Below are 18,520 nucleotides of genomic sequence, written 5' to 3' on the forward strand. Positions count from 1 at the left end.
CTGGAGGTGCTTTATCAAGGCAAGATTTGTCTTTGTGAAGGATGCATGCTTCAAGCTACATACAAGGTTTCACCAGAAGAACATTTGCTTCCTTCTGCTCTGTCAATGTTAGTCAGGTGATCTTCATCGGTGGCTCAGTGGTTAGCACTGTCGCCTTGCACCTCCAGTGTCCGGGTTCAATTTCCATCTCTGGGTCTGTGTGCATGGAGTTTGTATGCTTCCTCCCACAGTCCAAAGACATGCAGGCCCAAATTGCCCGTAGTGTGATTTGTGAATGTGTGTGAACGTTGACCGGAGGTCCTAGCACGGTCATAAAATGAGAATAAATACAGTGGTTACCATTGGCGTCCACGGTCCTCAGTTGGACTACAGAGGTTCCTAGATGGATGGATGGATGGATGGAAATGCTTCATGCCACACAGCCAGGTCAATCAAAGTGTGGATGTTGGAGCACCACATCTAGTCCCTGCCCTGCCGCCCGATCTTCAGATCAGAACCCCATTGAAAACCTGTGAAATGTGATCAACAGGAAGCTGGATGGTCAAACAAAGCTGACCTGCTTGAATTATTATTTTTTTGTGTGTGCCAAGAGTGGTATAAACGTGCCCAATGGCAACGTGAAGAATGTTGGGGGGCACGCAAAGAAGTTTGAATGCTGTGATTGCAAATCAATGTTATTCCAATAAATAATGATTTCTGAACTTTCTTACTTTAAAACATTATATTTCATGACATTTCTCAAGATCTACAAACACTGCATCTTTTGGCTAGTCTAATGTTTTGTCATTTTCTCTACATAGCATTTATAACTTGGGAATCTGAGAAATTGATCATGGTTCAATGGTTTCACAGCTGACATATTATCCTGTACTGGGTTTGCATATATTCCCAGTAATCGTTTTCCTATAAACACGTCAGCTGAAGTGTTAGCTCTTGCAGTTGTAATTACGATGTCCCATTAGGTCGGTTAAACATTGAGAGTCCATTAGGACGACCATCTGATAAACAGACCTTCATTCATCCACGGACGTTTGGACATCCACAGGTACACTGTATTTGGATCTGTCTGGTCGTTTTGTCTCGGTTTCTCTGGCTCCCGTCTTGCAATAAATATCTATTAGACAGCTCCGGCTTCTTGTTGTGCTAGACTCCGCAGCGTGCTGTTCCACTCTATGAACCTGTCACTGCGGGAGATTCTCGTCACTGACACTTGGTTCTTTCACAGCGAGGCAGCAGCTATAATAGTCTCTTTCTTGTAGTTCTTTCTATCTCCGCTGCCCTCCGCCTCGCACCAGGGATCAAAGCCAGGCCCGGACACCCATCCTGCCCTGCGGTGACATCTCTTTTCCTGAAAACAGCCCCGACAGTGAAAACAAGGGTGTGAAAGCCGAGCCGGGATCTTTAGAGAGAACCGTAAGAGAGAGGAGAATACGGGAGGACATTTTCAGAGATATAACCAGGACTCGGCGTGTAAATATAAACCACTTGTTATAACAGGAACTTGAAATTTATAGCTTGTAGTATTTTGTCCGCAGACCTTTGCTTGGTTTCAAAATATTGGCAGGGGTAATTACGTGCAGATGGAGGGAGAGCCAGCTGCAGGCATCGAGAGGCCTGAGCGAGTCGGACGTTTCCTCGTTGGGTGCAGGAGATCGGTGCTTTGATTAAAGAGCTTTCACGCTGCAAACATGTCACTCACTGGAAGATCTTATCAATCGAAAACCACCAGAGACCTTTCCATAAGACTAGAGTATATGTACAGTGCTCGCTATGAACATTCACACAATGTGGGCATTTCAATCCGAGAAAGAAAAAAAAAAACGATAGTGTATTTTGAATTTTCTTATGTTTCTTCGGTTATCTGACTGAGCTCTGTGTTATGAAGTAGCGCTTCAATTCAATCGTTCGTCCTAGACCGTGTCTTATACAGTACAGAATAACAGATTGCTACATCACTGCAGCGCAATGTCCCGGTATTCTTTTCCGTGTGATTGATTTGTTTTTGTCTGAAGTGGAGATATGAAATGTGTCATATGATTCGAAACACATTCTATCCCTTTCCCATCCTGAAAAGCAATAAATTCTGAGGCCTTCCTGCCAATCACAACCATATTTTATTTAATCTTTCCTGGACGTCTTTTCAGAAAATGTTCCTCTGCTCTAACTCCAAAAGCACTGCGTCATGTTTTAATATTCGGATAATTCTAATAAACCACAGATGACACAAATATAAAAGGACTCGTAAAGATTATCATCACCCTCTGTTTTTTGTTTTTTTTACTGTTATGTCAGTATGCAGATTTGTCCGGCATCGTTTTATTGGAATGGACGCTTTTGAGCTTGACAGATTGCGATGGTTAATACCATTCGGTTACAGCTGTAAATTATGTTTTCCAAGATTTCAACCAATAGATTGACAATAAAGGACAATTCCATGTTGAGATCGGTTAACTCACACTTTCTTTCTTTTTTCTTTCTTTCTTTCTTTCTTTAACAGCGGTGCCTAACAGCACAAAACAAGCTGACGAGGAGAAGAAATACCGGGATTGTGCTGATCTCTATGAGGCAGGCTTCCAGAAAAATGGAGTATACACCATCAACACTGGTCCACAAGAAACTAAAAAGGTGTGTGTGTGTGTGTGCGTGTGTGTGTGTGTGTGTGTGTGTTTATAACTCTTAAGCTCTGTTATCATGCAACAAGAAAAAAAAAAGTAAATGCAGAATTTTTTTTTCTTTTTTCTTGTCCTGGTTCTCACATTCTCACCCTTCAGTGCTTATTTAAGTGAATTACTTATTCCAAACATATCTGACTGAAATCATCGGTTAATCAACGCAGCTAATGAGAATATTATGGGCGTATTAGAGCCAGATTAGGAAACCCAATAATAGTGCATTAAAAAAAGCTGATGCGAAACATTGGCAGACTGGAAGAAAGCCAGTCGTGAGCAACATTGACGTAGTTGCTGGTTTAACAAGATAACGCTGAGTGCAGAGAGTTTAGGGTGGAGTGTCATTTAGTTTACACAAAGTTTATCATTTATTTATATCAATGGCTCGAAATCCAGACCTCAAAAAAAAAAAAAAAAAAAACTTCGGTCAGTCCAAAAAGTATTCTTTTTTTAGCCGATCGAACAGATTTGCTTTTCACTGGTTGAGAAGAGGAGAGACTCTGATGAAGCTCTACAACATACAGTATAGCAGGGTATACACGAAGGAGGAATGTCTACAGTATGTTGTGTTCTTTAAACAGACTTAAGACTTTATGACCATGCTCTGAGTACAAACTGACTCATGCACGAAACTTTTCAGCATAGTTGGTATCTGTGTGTTTGTGTATGGACATGTGCCTGAGTGTCTAGTTTCACCACGAGTCAAGTCTGTGGGTCTTGGGTAATTGTCCTCTGACTGGACTGTGTGTATTCAGCTGGATGCATGTGAGGTTAACAAAATCTCTCCTTCACCACCAAAGAAAGGCAGTCACCGATTTGCTGCTTATTGGTTTACACCGAGTCACACATGCCTAGATTACAGCCATGTGTCCCCTTTTTGTCTCCGCTCTGATCTTAGACCTGGACTCCTTCCCTGTTCTAATTGCTAACTAAACATGTAGGCAAGCCTACTTTAGTTTAAAAAAAAAAAAAAAAGCAGCTTGTTGGGAACATCTGTCTATCTGCAGTTATACGTATATCTGCATTAATTCATTACGTAGCTGGAAAAAAAAGGAAAAGAAGAAAAAAATCTAATAGCCCTAGCTAATACCAATTCAGGGGAAAGCAGCACACCAACTTAATTGCCCTTGGAGGGAAATAAAAAAAATATGACAAACCTTTCTTGTTTGATATCTTTAATCAAGCAGGAAAAACACAGACATCCAATAACTTTCATCGCGTTTAATATTTTGGACAAGCTTACAAAAAATATATAATAATAATAATATTAATAATAAGGAATAAAGACTATCAATCATGAAAAGTTGATTTATTTACACTCAGTGTTATAACTGGGTATTCAAGATTTCGAGTAAGATTATTAGTCCTTAAAAAAAAAAAAAAACACTTTGCTCTTTCACATCTGGAAAGTGATAAGTTAGGATTTATTTGCCAGGCTGCAAGAATTTAGCATATAATAATATTATATAATAATATATAACAATATACTGTATAATAATAAAATGTTTTAATGAATTTGTGATTGTGTGTGTGTGTGTGTGTGTGTGCGTGTGTGTGTGTGTGTGTAGGTATACTGTAATATGGAGTCTGCTGGAGGAGGATGGACGGTAATTCAACGCAGAGAAAACGGCAGTGTCGACTTTCAAAAGACATGGAAAGAGTACAAGATGGTACGCCAACGCATATAACACATCTAAGCTTTATTTAGGCAGTTGATAGGAGTGAGGGATGTCTAGGTCAGCCAGGAGAACAGTAAGCAGATGTATGAAATTTTATTGCCGTTGATAATAAGGGAAAAACATCTTGACGCCGATTTATTTCACACATTAAACTCACGGCCTTTTACATGCATGAGGTTCACCAGGGATGCCCAACTTCAGAGCTGTAGCACACACAGCTTGGTGGAGATAAAAATTGTGTCCTGAATGAAGTGTCTCACCAAACGTCCACTCTCAGGATTGCCCTTGACACGCTGTAGACACGAGGCCGCTCTTCGGTGATGAATACGTTTTTTGTTAACGAAGCACAGCTTGAGCTTGTGTCATGAAATGCAGAGATGTAACGTGATGCTTTTTATCACATGTTTTCTACCATTACGTCTGGGCTTTTTTTTTTATCAACTGGGTGTAATTAATGCCGCTGTAGCCTCATGAGACTTCATTGTCCTGGGATGACATCACATTTTTTCTCTCCCTGTGTGTATATATAGGCTTGTAAGATCCTTATATGAGGATGGTTGAGTATTTCTCCTTTGCCAAATTTCTTCCCTGTTTAAAGACTTCAATCAATTTGAGTCATTATCAAGTAGAATAAAATTTTTTTTACAGGGCGTGCATTATTAGATGTAGGGTCTGGAGAAGGTTATGACTCGATTCACATGACCGGGGGATCTGCGCTGTAGCACATTATGAGCTTTTTAATTGGTCCTTAGTTTTAATTAAAAAAAGAATAAAATAAAAAAAAAACAGATACAGATGGTTACATTAATTAAACAGACTTAATCCAAATATGAGCCAAATATGTGTGTGTGTATATATATATATATATATATATATATATATATATATATATGGTATGAATGGTCATGTGCTGGTTGTAACAATTTACTTTAAATAGGAAGTGTATTTGTCTGATGACCGAAGGACATTACAGAATGTGATTTCTTTGTATTAATAAGTTAGACAAAGAGTTCTGCTATACGGAAATTATTACCTGAAATAATAATAATAATATCACTGATTACATTAAAGATCAGCAGCCTTATTTTTTGTTTTATTTTAACCTTTTAAATATTTCTACCTTTAACTCTTTACCCGTCTTTTATTATACTATTGCTATTATACTAATGCTATATATATATATATATATATATATATATATATATATATATATATATATATATATATATATATATACTGTAAAAGTACGTCTAAAGTAAATCTATTATTAATGTTGACTTGGACTTGCGTTTAAATTTTTTTTAAGAACAAAATGTCCACATGGCCTGCAACAATAGGCAAAATATTTTTGAACACATTTAAGTCACAAGTCTAATATTTAAATACTTGGATTATATTCAGAAATCAATGTTGAGGGGGTCCACGGATTAGATTGTTATTGCTAAAGAGATCCCTAACGGCAAAAAGAAATTGCCAACCCCTGAACTAACCTAAGCTTACACTAATGAAATCATCAGGAAACATTCACGCTACAAAAACATTTACAAATTCTTCCATATTGAAACCACCACGAAATCAATTCGATGTACTGAGAGTTGAATCACTGAAGCTGGAAAGCTCGAACGTGGGGCTGATTACACAGCATTCGATATAGAAGGGCATTAAGAAGTGGAATCGATTTCATTGTATGGTCTGTATATTCGATATCTGTTTCCTGATCAGGAGGGTCCTCTAATATTAAGTGTGTCACTTTGCACTTTTGCGGTATTGCTTGGCGGTAATGTTTTAGGAGAGATTGATTAACAGAGATTACCCTGAAAGTACCATGGTGTCGAATGTATTACAATAATATATTGTTGTTTTTTAAAAAAGTTTTTAAAAGAATTTTAAAATACGTCGAGCTTATATTTAGGTAGGCGAGCACAATGATGTAATCGAGTAGCCTAGCAAAGGACATCTGAAATGCATTTCTGGATTTTGGCTCGGCAGTGATTTGGCTTATCTGTAGCGGAGAAGGTTTGTAAAGGTTGCTATTTATGCCTATTAGTGAAGTGATGCATGACAACCTGTAACCTGTAGAGAGGATTATTGCAACACAGAACATTAATACTCAGCTTTATCCACAACCACTCACCCAAGAGGATGCCCCGCTCGACCACTTCCCTCTTTGGCTACTCGTACAGTTCTCGTGAGAAATTGTGCAGCAGTGAAGTTGGGTGGAAGGGGGTGGTTTTAAAGAGGGAAGGGAAGAGAAAGGAAGGGAAGGGAAGGTTTACTCATATGTGACTACGCTTCAAATGTCTGACTTTTTTAAATTTCAAATCCATAGCCCGTACCTTGACAACAGAATCACAACAAAGAAAAAAATAATCGAGGGATTTTATTATTATTCCACCCACGCATGGCTTGCTTAGGGCCAGATGCATATCTTGTATCATGGATTTCTAGCATCATAATCACCTTGAAATGCTGAAATCAATAGCCAGCACTTAATAAAAGACTCCTTCGATGTTTGCTATCAAAATCACGTTCTGCCCCTGCCAAGCACATTCGGCTCGCTCCCAGCGTCGCCCGCATTACATATTGACCGTTTCATGATTTCAAATTATATCATCAACTTATTTTTGCCTGAATGTAAACGATTACTCAGGGCCTTAATTTAATTTCTTGGGTTTAGACGGACTGCCGTGTGATCGAGGACCATCTGGTGCTCGTTTGTTGCACCATAAACAGGTAGACTTTGTACGTGTGAGGTTTCGGTTTTAGATAGTCTTCACCGTATGAAATTACTGCGCATTAGGACACCATTCAGGAGCCGAGTTCCAGCAAGTTAAATGAGCTGAGCGGAAAAAGGCGCTCAGAAGTCCTGCTTGGGAGGGGCTTCCCTACTGTTATATTAAGAGATTAGGGTTAATTACCAAATGATGGTACAAGCGAACGTGGTGAAATGTCCACTTCAGAGAAAGATTGTGAAGTGCTGCACGTACACAGTGCATTGCGATGTATATAAAGTATATGTTTCTATATCTATCTATCTATCTATCTATCTATATATATATATATATATATATATATATATAAATATATATATTACTTAGCATATAGCCTGGGTTTGCAAATATTATTGCGAATTGGTTCATAAAACCCTGATACCATCATGTGTCAACATTTCCCCAAAAACCTTCGAATTATAATCTAGAAAATAAGATAAATGAAGTTGCTTTGCTTTTGCTGATTGCCGAGCTTTCTTGGACCGAGCTGTGTTTCCCATGGTCTGCTCCAGGGCCCATCAGTAACCCTCCTGAATTCCTGCACTGACCCTGGGTCCATTCTCCCTTTCAGGGCTTTGGGAGTGTGTCAGTTGAGCACTGGCTGGGGAACGAGTTCGTGTACACGCTGACCAGCCAGAGACAGTACACGCTCCGTGTCGAGCTCACGGACTGGGACGGACATCAGGCCTTCTCCCAGTACGACCGATTTCACATTGGCAGTGAGAAAAACAAGTACAGGTACTGGAAATCCTGCAATGCAATGTTTTTTTTTTTATTGTTAATTTATTCCAGATTCAAAATGTATTCTTAACATTGACATTACTGTTTACACTGTTTATTGCTCCAGGCGTTACAATGGCACCTCTTCAGTGCATAAAACATACAGTATAGTACTGTACATTCCCACTTCATCCTCTATACAGATATTCAGGAATATTACACATTTCTGGGAATAAACAAAATGCACAAAGCCTGTTAACGAACGTGAGGCTCATCCTGAGTGCATTAGTATTCTACTAATTGGTTTCAAATGTCTTCTTCTTTTAATTCAGTTATACTGTACCGTATCCAGCAGGCATCCATGTCTATGGATTTCAAACAGTTTTGAGTTCAAACAGATTTAAGCGCAAACCATTCCAAGGCTTCAAACACTTAAAAAGAAGATATATTCTTTCTCTCCCCCTGCTTCCAGAGCTCATCAGTCGACTAAATAAGTTGCTGCTGATAATTTGTATTTTTGTATTTTTTTAACTTACTGTCCTATTTTTACCCTTAATGGACACGTGATACTGTAAGTTCACAATGAGCTTGCTTGAACGAGAACGTACAACAGATCATATGTCGAAAGAAATATCAAGGTAAAGTCTAATGTGGTGCTTTTTTCAGGGTTGTATCTAATCTGCGGAATTTTCTACTCACTGTAATGACAGCGATAGATTCCTTTTTGGCACTCTGGTGGCCAGCTTTATGGGATTGTTCAACAACTTTCACTGATGAGGCTGGAAAGAGAAAGAGAGAGAGAGAGAACAAACGACGATGTTGTAATTCAGTGGAATCCGATTCAGGCTTTTGTGGCCTTTGGTGATGCGTAACACCAGCATTTATTGAATCAATTTTTCAAAATTGCTCCCTTTTAGAGACAAGATTTGTAAAATATTATTGTACGGATTGTAAACATGATGAATTCGAGAACATTATTCAAAATTTAAACACACAAGACCATGGAAACCCGCATGACCAAACATGATCGTTTTATCAAAATATAGCTTCTCTGTGTTTTTTTTTATTTTTTTTATTGTGTCACAATGTCCTTGGCTTATGTGCAGACTATGCCAGTAAAAAGTTTCAGGAATCTAATCGGCATTCTCGTCTCTATAAATAGATTTGTTCTTTTAAACTGTTGTGGTCTCAGACTCACACATTGCTTATATGGAACGTTAGCCAAAGCAAACCCGTTCCCATGGGTCTAAACAAACTGTATGAGATGTTGCCACTTCTGGTAGTCGGCTCTAGTACTTTCACAACTTTTCGCTTGAATCTCTTGATTTGTACGCGTTCGACAAAAAGATAGAATATGTTTTATGGTTATACTGCTTTATGATCGTAGACACGTAGACAAGCACAGGCCGTACGCATACTGTAGCATCAGCTTTACACCGCTCCACTCCTACACTGGAAGCCTCGGATAATAATTTTAAAATGTAATGTATTACAAAGCGCTGCACGTCTCGTTTATCACGGCCAGCGGCGGAGGGTTGCCAGTTGCTTGCTTCTCTTGAAGCTGAACAGGAAATTACTCGGGCAGAGAAAAGCAGCAGAAACTAACGCTGTAACCTAAATCACAAACCAGCTCTTACTTACAGTGCATTAATACCACTCAAGTTAATGATCGCCCAATTACATACACAATCTGAAATAAATCAGAGGACTTGGCCACATGTGTGCCGCATGATAAATTACAGCTAATCTAATGTGTTGTTTTTTGTTTTTCGTTCCAAATTTTCTTAGTCAGTGCTTTCTCGCTGAAGACAGAGTGTGTAAAAGTTACTTAGATCATTTCAGGAGAATTCTTGCTGTTCAATTAAAATGTAATAAAAAAGATTTTACCATGTAAACATGCGCTATAACATGTGGTCCTTTGTTATGAGATCAAAAAGATAAAATATGCACCACAGTTTTATGAATATCTAAAAAAAAGAAAAGGAAAAAAAAAGTCCTCTGGTCCAAATTCTCATATGCTCATATGTGTGACGCTGACGTTTTTCTGGGCAAGCACTGTACAAATTGTACTAATACAAAAAAAAAAAAAATGGAACGCCTGATTTGGATTGTCCCTGGGAATCCCCTAATACGGTGTGTATACATCCGCTACACACATCCCAAATGACTTGAAGTAACGTCACTGTAGTCATGCAGCTTTCAGTGACAGCGAGATAAAATATTGCAGTATTTTACCGGATCAAGGAAGAGCGGCTAATGTAAAACTGGGGGTTTTTCAAAGATTAGTACAAAGTAAATGCGTACCTTATCTTATTTACCACGTAGTTACTGTGTGCTGGTGTGGTACCGTACATGTGGGTCTCTTGATTGGTTCATTCTGTATAAATGTTGTACAAATTGAAGGCAAAATAAAGATGAAGTTACAATGTTGGCAATGATGTGCTTCGTGATCCACACATGGATGAGCACGCAAATGTACCATATGCTAAACTTGGGGCAGTAATACAGTAGATCAGTGGATAAAACTTTGTCCTTATAATTGGAAGGTCATGAGTTCCACATCCCATTGCTTCCATTGCTGGGCCCTTAACCCCTGGTTTTATTAAATGCAATAAAAGATGATCTAGACAAAGGTGTCGGACAAATGAGAATAAAAATGCTATGTTGCCAAAAGCAGAGGTGGGCCAAGTGCACAAATCATATGCAGTGGAACCTCAGCATACCAATTCCCTTTCTTACAAATGTTTGCCTTAAGAACTGAAATTTTGCAAGGAATTTGCATTGGGATATGAAAAAACAAACCAAACAGAACCGAACGCATGCTAAGTTGCGTTTATGTCTGGGAGCCGGTCAAGACTTGATTAAAGCTGTTTTGAAAGAGTCAACCCAAAATACCAACATTACCTTTAGCATGCATTCAAAAGCTATGTGATGTTTCATGCATTTTTGTGTAATATTGGTAATTAGAACAGATTATCTGCATTTACTTTATTTACAATGCAATACGAATTAAATTTGTTAAACAGGTTCTGCTGTACTTAAATAAACGTTAAGTAGGTAATATATAACTCAAGTAAAAGTCCTCCATTTACAACAAATAATTATTTATCATACAATATCTGGAGCGGATAGGCTTAAGGGCCTTGCTTAAGGACTCAACAGCAGCAACTTGGCGGTGCTGGAGCTCGAACCTACAATCTTCTGATTAGTAACCCAGTAACCTACTGCCAACACTTGTGCAAAGTACTTACCTTCAAATTTACTTCTGTATCAAAAGTGCTGAGCTTGTAGTAACTTCAGTAGCCATAAATCCAAAGTAAAAGTCTTTCTGTGGACTGCAGACATGCTGTTTCATCGCTTTCTACAAGCAGTTCTGATTTCAAACACCTGCTACATCATTAGGGAAGGCAAATCATGCAATTATGCATAATACCCAGCAGAAGGTGATATTACTGCTTCGAACTTTATGCACCACACACTGGTTATGTTATGCAACACCATGCAGAAATGTAGTGAAGTCCCAATATGGAGTGGGATGTACCGTACTGTACGTCATATGATATGCAAATACATGAAATATGTGCATATAAATACAGTAACAAAGTCATTTCCACCTCTGGCTAACAGGCCTCTCAGCATGAACACCAGTCAAAATATCATATGACGTAAAATCAAACAAAGTCATATTTCACTGTAATGGTCTAGTTTGAATTATAACAGAACACATATTTTATCATTGTGGGAATTTAAAAGATAAACGTTACTGTAAGACCAGGATCATTGTTAGTAAAGTTAATATTATGCAGGAACTCACAAAGCAAAGTAAACATAAGAGAGTCATTCCTTGGCATCAGTGACAAGCAAAGGCAAGCAAATGTTGGTCAAACTTAATATGTCAATATACTGTATTTTGACATTTTCCACAATCCTGGCAAAAAGGATCCTGTGAGTTGTGCATATGACAATGCCAAGAAAATACACTGGCTTTCCTACAGACTGACAGTCTTGAGGCTTCTTCAGTTCTTCACATGCAACAATCTAAAGTCGTCTGAAACATTTGTAGCTATGCCACAATGTCTCTGTATTTGATGATCAGTTGTGATCAGTTATGGCTGCTGTCTCAAGCTGAGTCCTGTTCTCCAGCCATCTAGAGAATAGATTAAAGAAAATAATGGATATGAAGCTTTAGCAGAGCCAAGGAATGGGTATTATGGATGGTGTTGTTTGAGTGGAAGTATGCTTGGGTCAGGTTCGTAACAAGCACGGGTTCATACAGACTGTCAACATTTACGTATCTACAGTTGATCATTTGTCAAACCCAGTTAAAATACAGTACTGAGAACATATCTTCAGCCAACCCCTCATTTCTTCATCTTAAATTATATTATAGGTTAAAGAAATAGGAGCAAATGTTTTAGTGTTACAGGCTGCAAAGGGCCTAAAGATACAACTTAAAAGTGGGTTGTTTATGCAGCGACCTCATTTCCCCTCTCGTCTGTTCCAAGCACTCAGCATTCAGCATCAGCAGTTACTAATCACCGGCCTGATCATCTGTCATCATCTGCACCTGTTTCTCACTGGGTCAGGACTTAAGTTAGATGTTTTTTTTTTAATGCTTGACCGATTCATAGGTCACTGTGTGGCTTAACAAACAAAAAACATTCCCCTAAAACATGAGAGCCAAAAACTTGCCAAAAATGAGAGCCAAAAAGTCATTCAGGAAGCCTGGAGAACTATTCCTCAAGATTGCAAAATAAGGAAAAAGTCTGGCTCTTTGAAAGCAAATTATGAAGAAATGAAGGGGAGCTCAAGAATTCTGCACAGCACGGTTTCTCTCACAAGTTTATCTAATACAAGACAATTGTTCCCTGGCCTAGATTTCACAATAAACAGATTAGCGAGCATTGTTCGAACATGTGGAAAATAATTATTTTTTGGAGACGTAGCATTGAATTTCTTCAGGGTGTTCGAGGTCGAGGCGGTGCAGCGGTTAGCGCTGTGGCCTCACACCTTCAGGGTCAAGGGTTTAATTCCTGCCTTGGGTCTGCGTGTGAGTCGCTCAGCACTTTTTTTAAAGGGTTTCTTTTGGTTTCCTTCAGAGACGTGCAGTTTAATTTAATTGCCGTTCCCAAATTGTTCATTGTGTGTGTGTGTGTGTGTGTGTGTGGATTGGCACCATATCCAGAGCCCTGCCTCGTGCCCCAAGTCTATTGGGTATAGGCTCAGAGCCCCCCAACCTGGTATACAGAATAAAGGGGCACACCACCATTACCTTATTATGTTACCTTTTTTTAAACAAAAAAGTCATTGGATTTAAACTGGACACATCAATGTACAGTAAAAGGTCACCAGGGATCGGCATGCTTCATTTATTTATACTTTTATTTATATACTTAGTCATGCCTTCGAATGTCATTGTATTTACAATACAAGCTAGATATTTTTTTTTAAATAAAAATATATACAGAGGAGAAGATGGCATGCACTGAACTAAATTAATATAAAAATTAAATAAATCTAATAGCAACCTCGTATATTGTCAATATGCTGTCCATATTTGTCCCACCAGTTGTTGTATTTATTACACTTTTCTACACACATTTTGTTTTTACTTAACAATATGGCCTTTAACCTTTTTATTATACAACATTTCTCAAAAGTACTTAATCCAGCACACCTTATTATCTTGCTTTTTATTTATTTAAAACACACTGTTATCAGTGTATATTACATAATGAAGCCACAAGATATTAGGCCAAGTTCATGAAATCATAAAGCCTGTGTTTTGACTTAATACAGTTATTAAAATGCAAATAAAACACAAAGAAAATCAATCTTATGCGGTGGACCTGGTGCAGAAATTACCATTTAAAATATTAATAATAATATTTTATTAATAGCGCTGTCCAGTTATATAATAATAATAATAATTATTATTATTATTATTATTATTATAAACTGTTATTATTTTTTATTATTTTATAACTTTATAGAGCTATTAATTAATTCATTAATGAAGTCATATTTATATAATAAATCTTTTTATTTCTAATGCATATACAGTATATGGAATATGAAAACTCTGTTCTGTGTATTTACAGCACAAATCATGAATTTCAGTATGACTGAAATTGTCGCTATATGTAACTGCTAAGCAGTGGACTAAATTTTGCAGTGTTTTGAATGCGTTTAAGTTTTAAAAAAATTATAATAAAACATTCACCCTGTGTATGCAACCCTGACATTCATTTTGCATAACTACAGAATAGTTCTTAAGTCTGTCGTAACGTCTAAGGTCTGAATATTGAGGTGCCCAATTAAATTTTTAAAAACCTCACTCCCAAATGTTCAACTCGACTCCGAATAGTTTACTTTGTGTCACATTTGCACATTTGAACGTAATTAGACGTATAGAGCTAATATTACAGTGTGGGAAATTATTTATTTACAGTATAACTTTATATTTATAGATTCAGATCTTTGTGTATTGTATAGTAAAAAAAAGATAATAAAATCCTTCACGTTTCCTTGAGAGTTATCCTGTTGGTACGATACTCAAGACATAAAAAAAAATAATTGAGAGATTGAACATTGTATGACATGTTTAAAAGTGTATCAGGAGTTTGTAATAACCATCAACTCAAACGAGGTGTGTTTAGAATTTTTGTGCCAGTATCGTAGGCAAAAGAAACCCGAGCTCCAGACTTAGAGCGAATCGTGTGCCATTGTACAATAACAACGTGTCAGAAATCAAGAAAAGCTTTAAAACAAAAGCGAAGCTGAGGGTGTTTATAATAGTAGTGTGAGCTTCCTTTGACCCTGAGAAACGCGCCTTCCAAGCACGATGACGGGACAAATTCAGACTAATATTCGAAAGCACATTTGTGCAATCGTAATTGTGCAATTCGGAATCGTTGGCCTGGAGTTTTCTTTTCTTTTTCAATTTCCATTTAAAAAACATGATCCGGCCAAACCAGTGAATGCTGGCATAGTCCACGGATGCGTCCAAGACGTTTAGCATAATTAGGTAGATTGCTATAGTGGTGGTGTTGTTGTTAAGAGAGTAAAAACAGCAGCAATAATCCCTGCATCCAGTGTCCAGTCTCTTGGTTAACCGCAAATATCATTCAGAATGTTGTAAAGCGATCTGTTCGACTTTTACCAAATAAAACTGAATGCAATACTATAGTACTAGTGTGCGGACATTTTGCGTTATGACCGAACCGATGCATTTATGAGCAAGATCCAGGGAGGAGGAAAAGAAGTGAGAGAACAAAAGGGAGAACCAGATGGAAATGTGTGCACTTGTACATGAAATCATATTTCAGACCATCCTGGGTAAAATTGTAAGTGCATGTGACACCTAATCTCCCTGAGAGAATACACTGGCTGTCTGACAGACCAACAGTCCATCGAGGCTTCTTCTTCTTCTTGTTATTCAGTTCTTCATCTGAAACGATCGACTTGGATTGGATCCAAAGGGGTCTAAAAGTAATCAGAATTATTTTTGTACCCATGCCACGATGTCTTTATTGCATGAGGTGATCAGTCAAGTACCATTATATAGAGCAGATCCAAAGAAATAATGGATACGAGGCTTCAGCAGAGCCAAGAAACCAGCATTATGGATGGTGTTGATGGAGTGGAAGTATGCGCGGGTCAGGTTTGTAACAAGCTAAGGGTTATACAGACTTTTGACACGTAAACGTCTACAACTGATCACTTGCCAACACTAGTCAAAATATCTCAGCTCGCCAGTATGAGTCGAGCCGCAGTACCGTGTGGTCTTGCAACACAAGACTATGAGGCAGGATTTGTACGGGCGAACGTCTCAGTGAAATCAGGCTTATATAACGGCCCCGGTTGCCAGAAATAAAAATACACACACACATTTAACATCGTTTTATTAAATATATCTTCCCCAAAGTGTGACTAAACATATGTTAGCTTATTAAGTATTATTTCTAATCCTCGTATTCTGGCGAAAATATATATAATTCCCGCTCCCCTGCCGCATGGGTATATTTCCAGCAGATGCTACAATGTTATTTAATATCCCTGTACTCTTACCAGTCACGGCTTGAATTCCAAATTGTTGGTTTTCTTTTTGCCATAATGAAATAATCCTCTGGGAAATCACACATCTCTTCAGTTCCATTTGATGTAGATTTGTGAGAAGGACTTGGCAGACAAAATGCCTAAACGATACGACTAAGCTGTAAAATCTGGCAAGTGTTTTTGTTTTTTTGTTTTTTTCAAACTAAGTCTACTAATCTAGATTCACTGGTTTGTCCATCATAAAACATTATGAATATGATCATAATAGACAGTGCAGCTGTTCATACATTAACACTCCCACTCTGAGATTTATGAGCCAAAGCCTTCATGAGTCTTCACAACCTGTCTGTTTTATACAGAGGAGCAATTTATGATAGGAGAAATGATTCACAAGATTCATTTGATATAATCTTTTTATCAAGTTGCACAGCTTGTTATTCTGACACAGCCCGCTTCTTGTGAAATAGAAATGATCCAACATCGAGTCTACGGCATTCATGATGTATTGAAGCGATTTCATGCGAGACTCCGAACCACTATTCTATTTTCCCACATCCTTCTCAAATGTTTTTTTATTATAATTTTTTTATATTTATTTATAATCCTATATAAGATTACATACTCGGCACCTTAATTACATCAGTGTTTACAAAGGGAAAAGTGATGCATATGTAGAAATAGGGTATGCATCTGCTTTAATGGATTTTCATAGTGTGGCATTCAGATCATGCAAACGAACTGGGTGTTTAGTTCACACCTGCACCGTCGTCTTACATCACGATTTTAAATACAGATGAGATCGACAGCTCTCTAGACACAAGAACTTGCCGTTAAGAACATAATATTCTGGAATAGAAAATGTGGACTCAAAAGCAAACAGCTTTTTAATTTGGTGTCAAATGCAGGGTGAATGAAAAATGAAAATCAAATATTTTTTTAAATATCGTGCCAGCAGTTAATTGTGCTCATGACATAATGTAGCTTTGAGATCATAAAAATCATAATATGTGCATGGAATGTAGGCTGTTACACTTAGTAATAAAAAAAAAATCATGTTTTGTTAAGGCTTATATACATTTATATATATATATAATGTTTACATTGCCTGTACATTTGGGTTTTAGTAGAAATGACTGGAATTGGGTTAAGAACTGGCCAACACACTCTTAAAACCTGGAAGGATAGTGTCAAACTGACATCTTTATAGAGGAAATGTGTCCAGAAAGAAAAAAAAAAACATGAATGGAAGTCACTTAAAATGCTTGCATATCAAAAAAAAAAAAAAAACTGTAGAAATAACAGCTATCTTTTTGTGTGTGTGTGTGAAAGTAAGAGCATTTCCATACACACACCAATGTGAACCTTATGTTAGTAATCGTTATCATAAAAATAAAAATAAAACTAAAATTTGCTAGGGAGCATAAAGATTGGACTTTGGAGCGACGGAAAAAGATCCAAGACCATATGAGTCCAGACTGACCCTATTCCAGAGTGATGGGCGTGTCAGGGTAAGAAGGGAAGCACATGAAGCGATGCACCCATCATGCATAGTGTCCAGTGTACAAGCTTCTCTCCACTGTACAAGCCTCTTATGATCTGCGGTTGCTACAGTTGCTCAGATCTAGGCTCAGCAACGTTACGAGGGGTGGTCATAAAATTATCATTGCTAAAAAAAAAAAGGCAATGAAAACGAATGTTGGTCGTGAGCTTAGTCCATCTCTAAATATGCAAGGCTTCACCACACTTCTCCAAACGATGGGTGAGCTGGTGGAGATCGTCTTTGAAGAAGCTCTTGAAGTTCCACCACGGTAATCATCTCATCGTCTTCTTTGAAACGCCTCCCATGAAGTCATTTCTTCAAGTCATGGAAGAGGAAGCTCCTCACCACTGGGTGCAAGGTCGAAGGGAGTAGAAGGATTGAAGAAGAATTTTATACCCCAAGTCGTTGTAATGAGGAAGGCGCACTTAAATTTTTTTCAACTGGGTGCACTATTTTGATTTTGACCCTCTAGCGACATCGTGGAGATTTATGCAATTTTTTTTTAACTAGACGAAATTTTTTAAAATGTACTCAGACATTATTTGAGAAAATATTTTCCATTTATTTTTTCATTCAATAATACGCATTTCATGACCGCTCCTCGTACTGTACAGTGGCAATAAAATGAAATCAGCTGACGACCTGAAGGTACTGAATGACCAGGTTATTCCATCATACACTGTACAGTATGTGTGTCATAATCAAAAATACAGGTGGTGGAAAGAAATCTCCCATTGTTTTTGTTTATTTTTTTGTCTTGTCCAGGCAGTGTATTTAATATTGGCCTTAAATTGGATTTACTTCGCAAAACATACAGTACATCTAGATTCTATAGGCAGCGGTTACACTAAACTGCCAGACAGTGTACAGTACAGTAGATGTATGTTTTTGAGGTGCAAGTAGCTCAAACACACTCTGGGACACACCCGTTTTATGGCAAACTCGCCCCTCTGCTGGTTTATACTATATCTAAAGTCTGTGTACCAGTTTACATCAATTCGGTATTAAATCCGCACCATGCGTGATGAATACACCCCTTTGTTCCCAGCTGTAATAATACACTTTTAAGCTGCGGCATTTCTA

General features: G+C 37.8%; 1 protein-coding gene across 1 annotated transcript in view; it reads left to right on the forward strand.

The window, feature by feature from the left end:
* angpt1 (angiopoietin 1) overlaps positions 1–18,520 on the forward strand; it is a 66,132-nt gene that overhangs the window by 35,335 nt on the left and 12,277 nt on the right. Inside the window, exons 5-7 of the mRNA XM_053493007.1 lie at positions 2,498–2,625; positions 4,238–4,339; positions 7,691–7,857. Of these exons, the coding sequence (XP_053348982.1) occupies positions 2,498–2,625; positions 4,238–4,339; positions 7,691–7,857 (397 nt within the window). The remainder of the gene's footprint in view (positions 1–2,497; positions 2,626–4,237; positions 4,340–7,690; positions 7,858–18,520) is intronic.

This window comes from Clarias gariepinus, chromosome 3, assembly GCF_024256425.1.
Source record: "Clarias gariepinus isolate MV-2021 ecotype Netherlands chromosome 3, CGAR_prim_01v2, whole genome shotgun sequence".
In the NCBI taxonomy this organism is placed as follows: Eukaryota; Metazoa; Chordata; class Actinopteri; order Siluriformes; family Clariidae; genus Clarias; species Clarias gariepinus.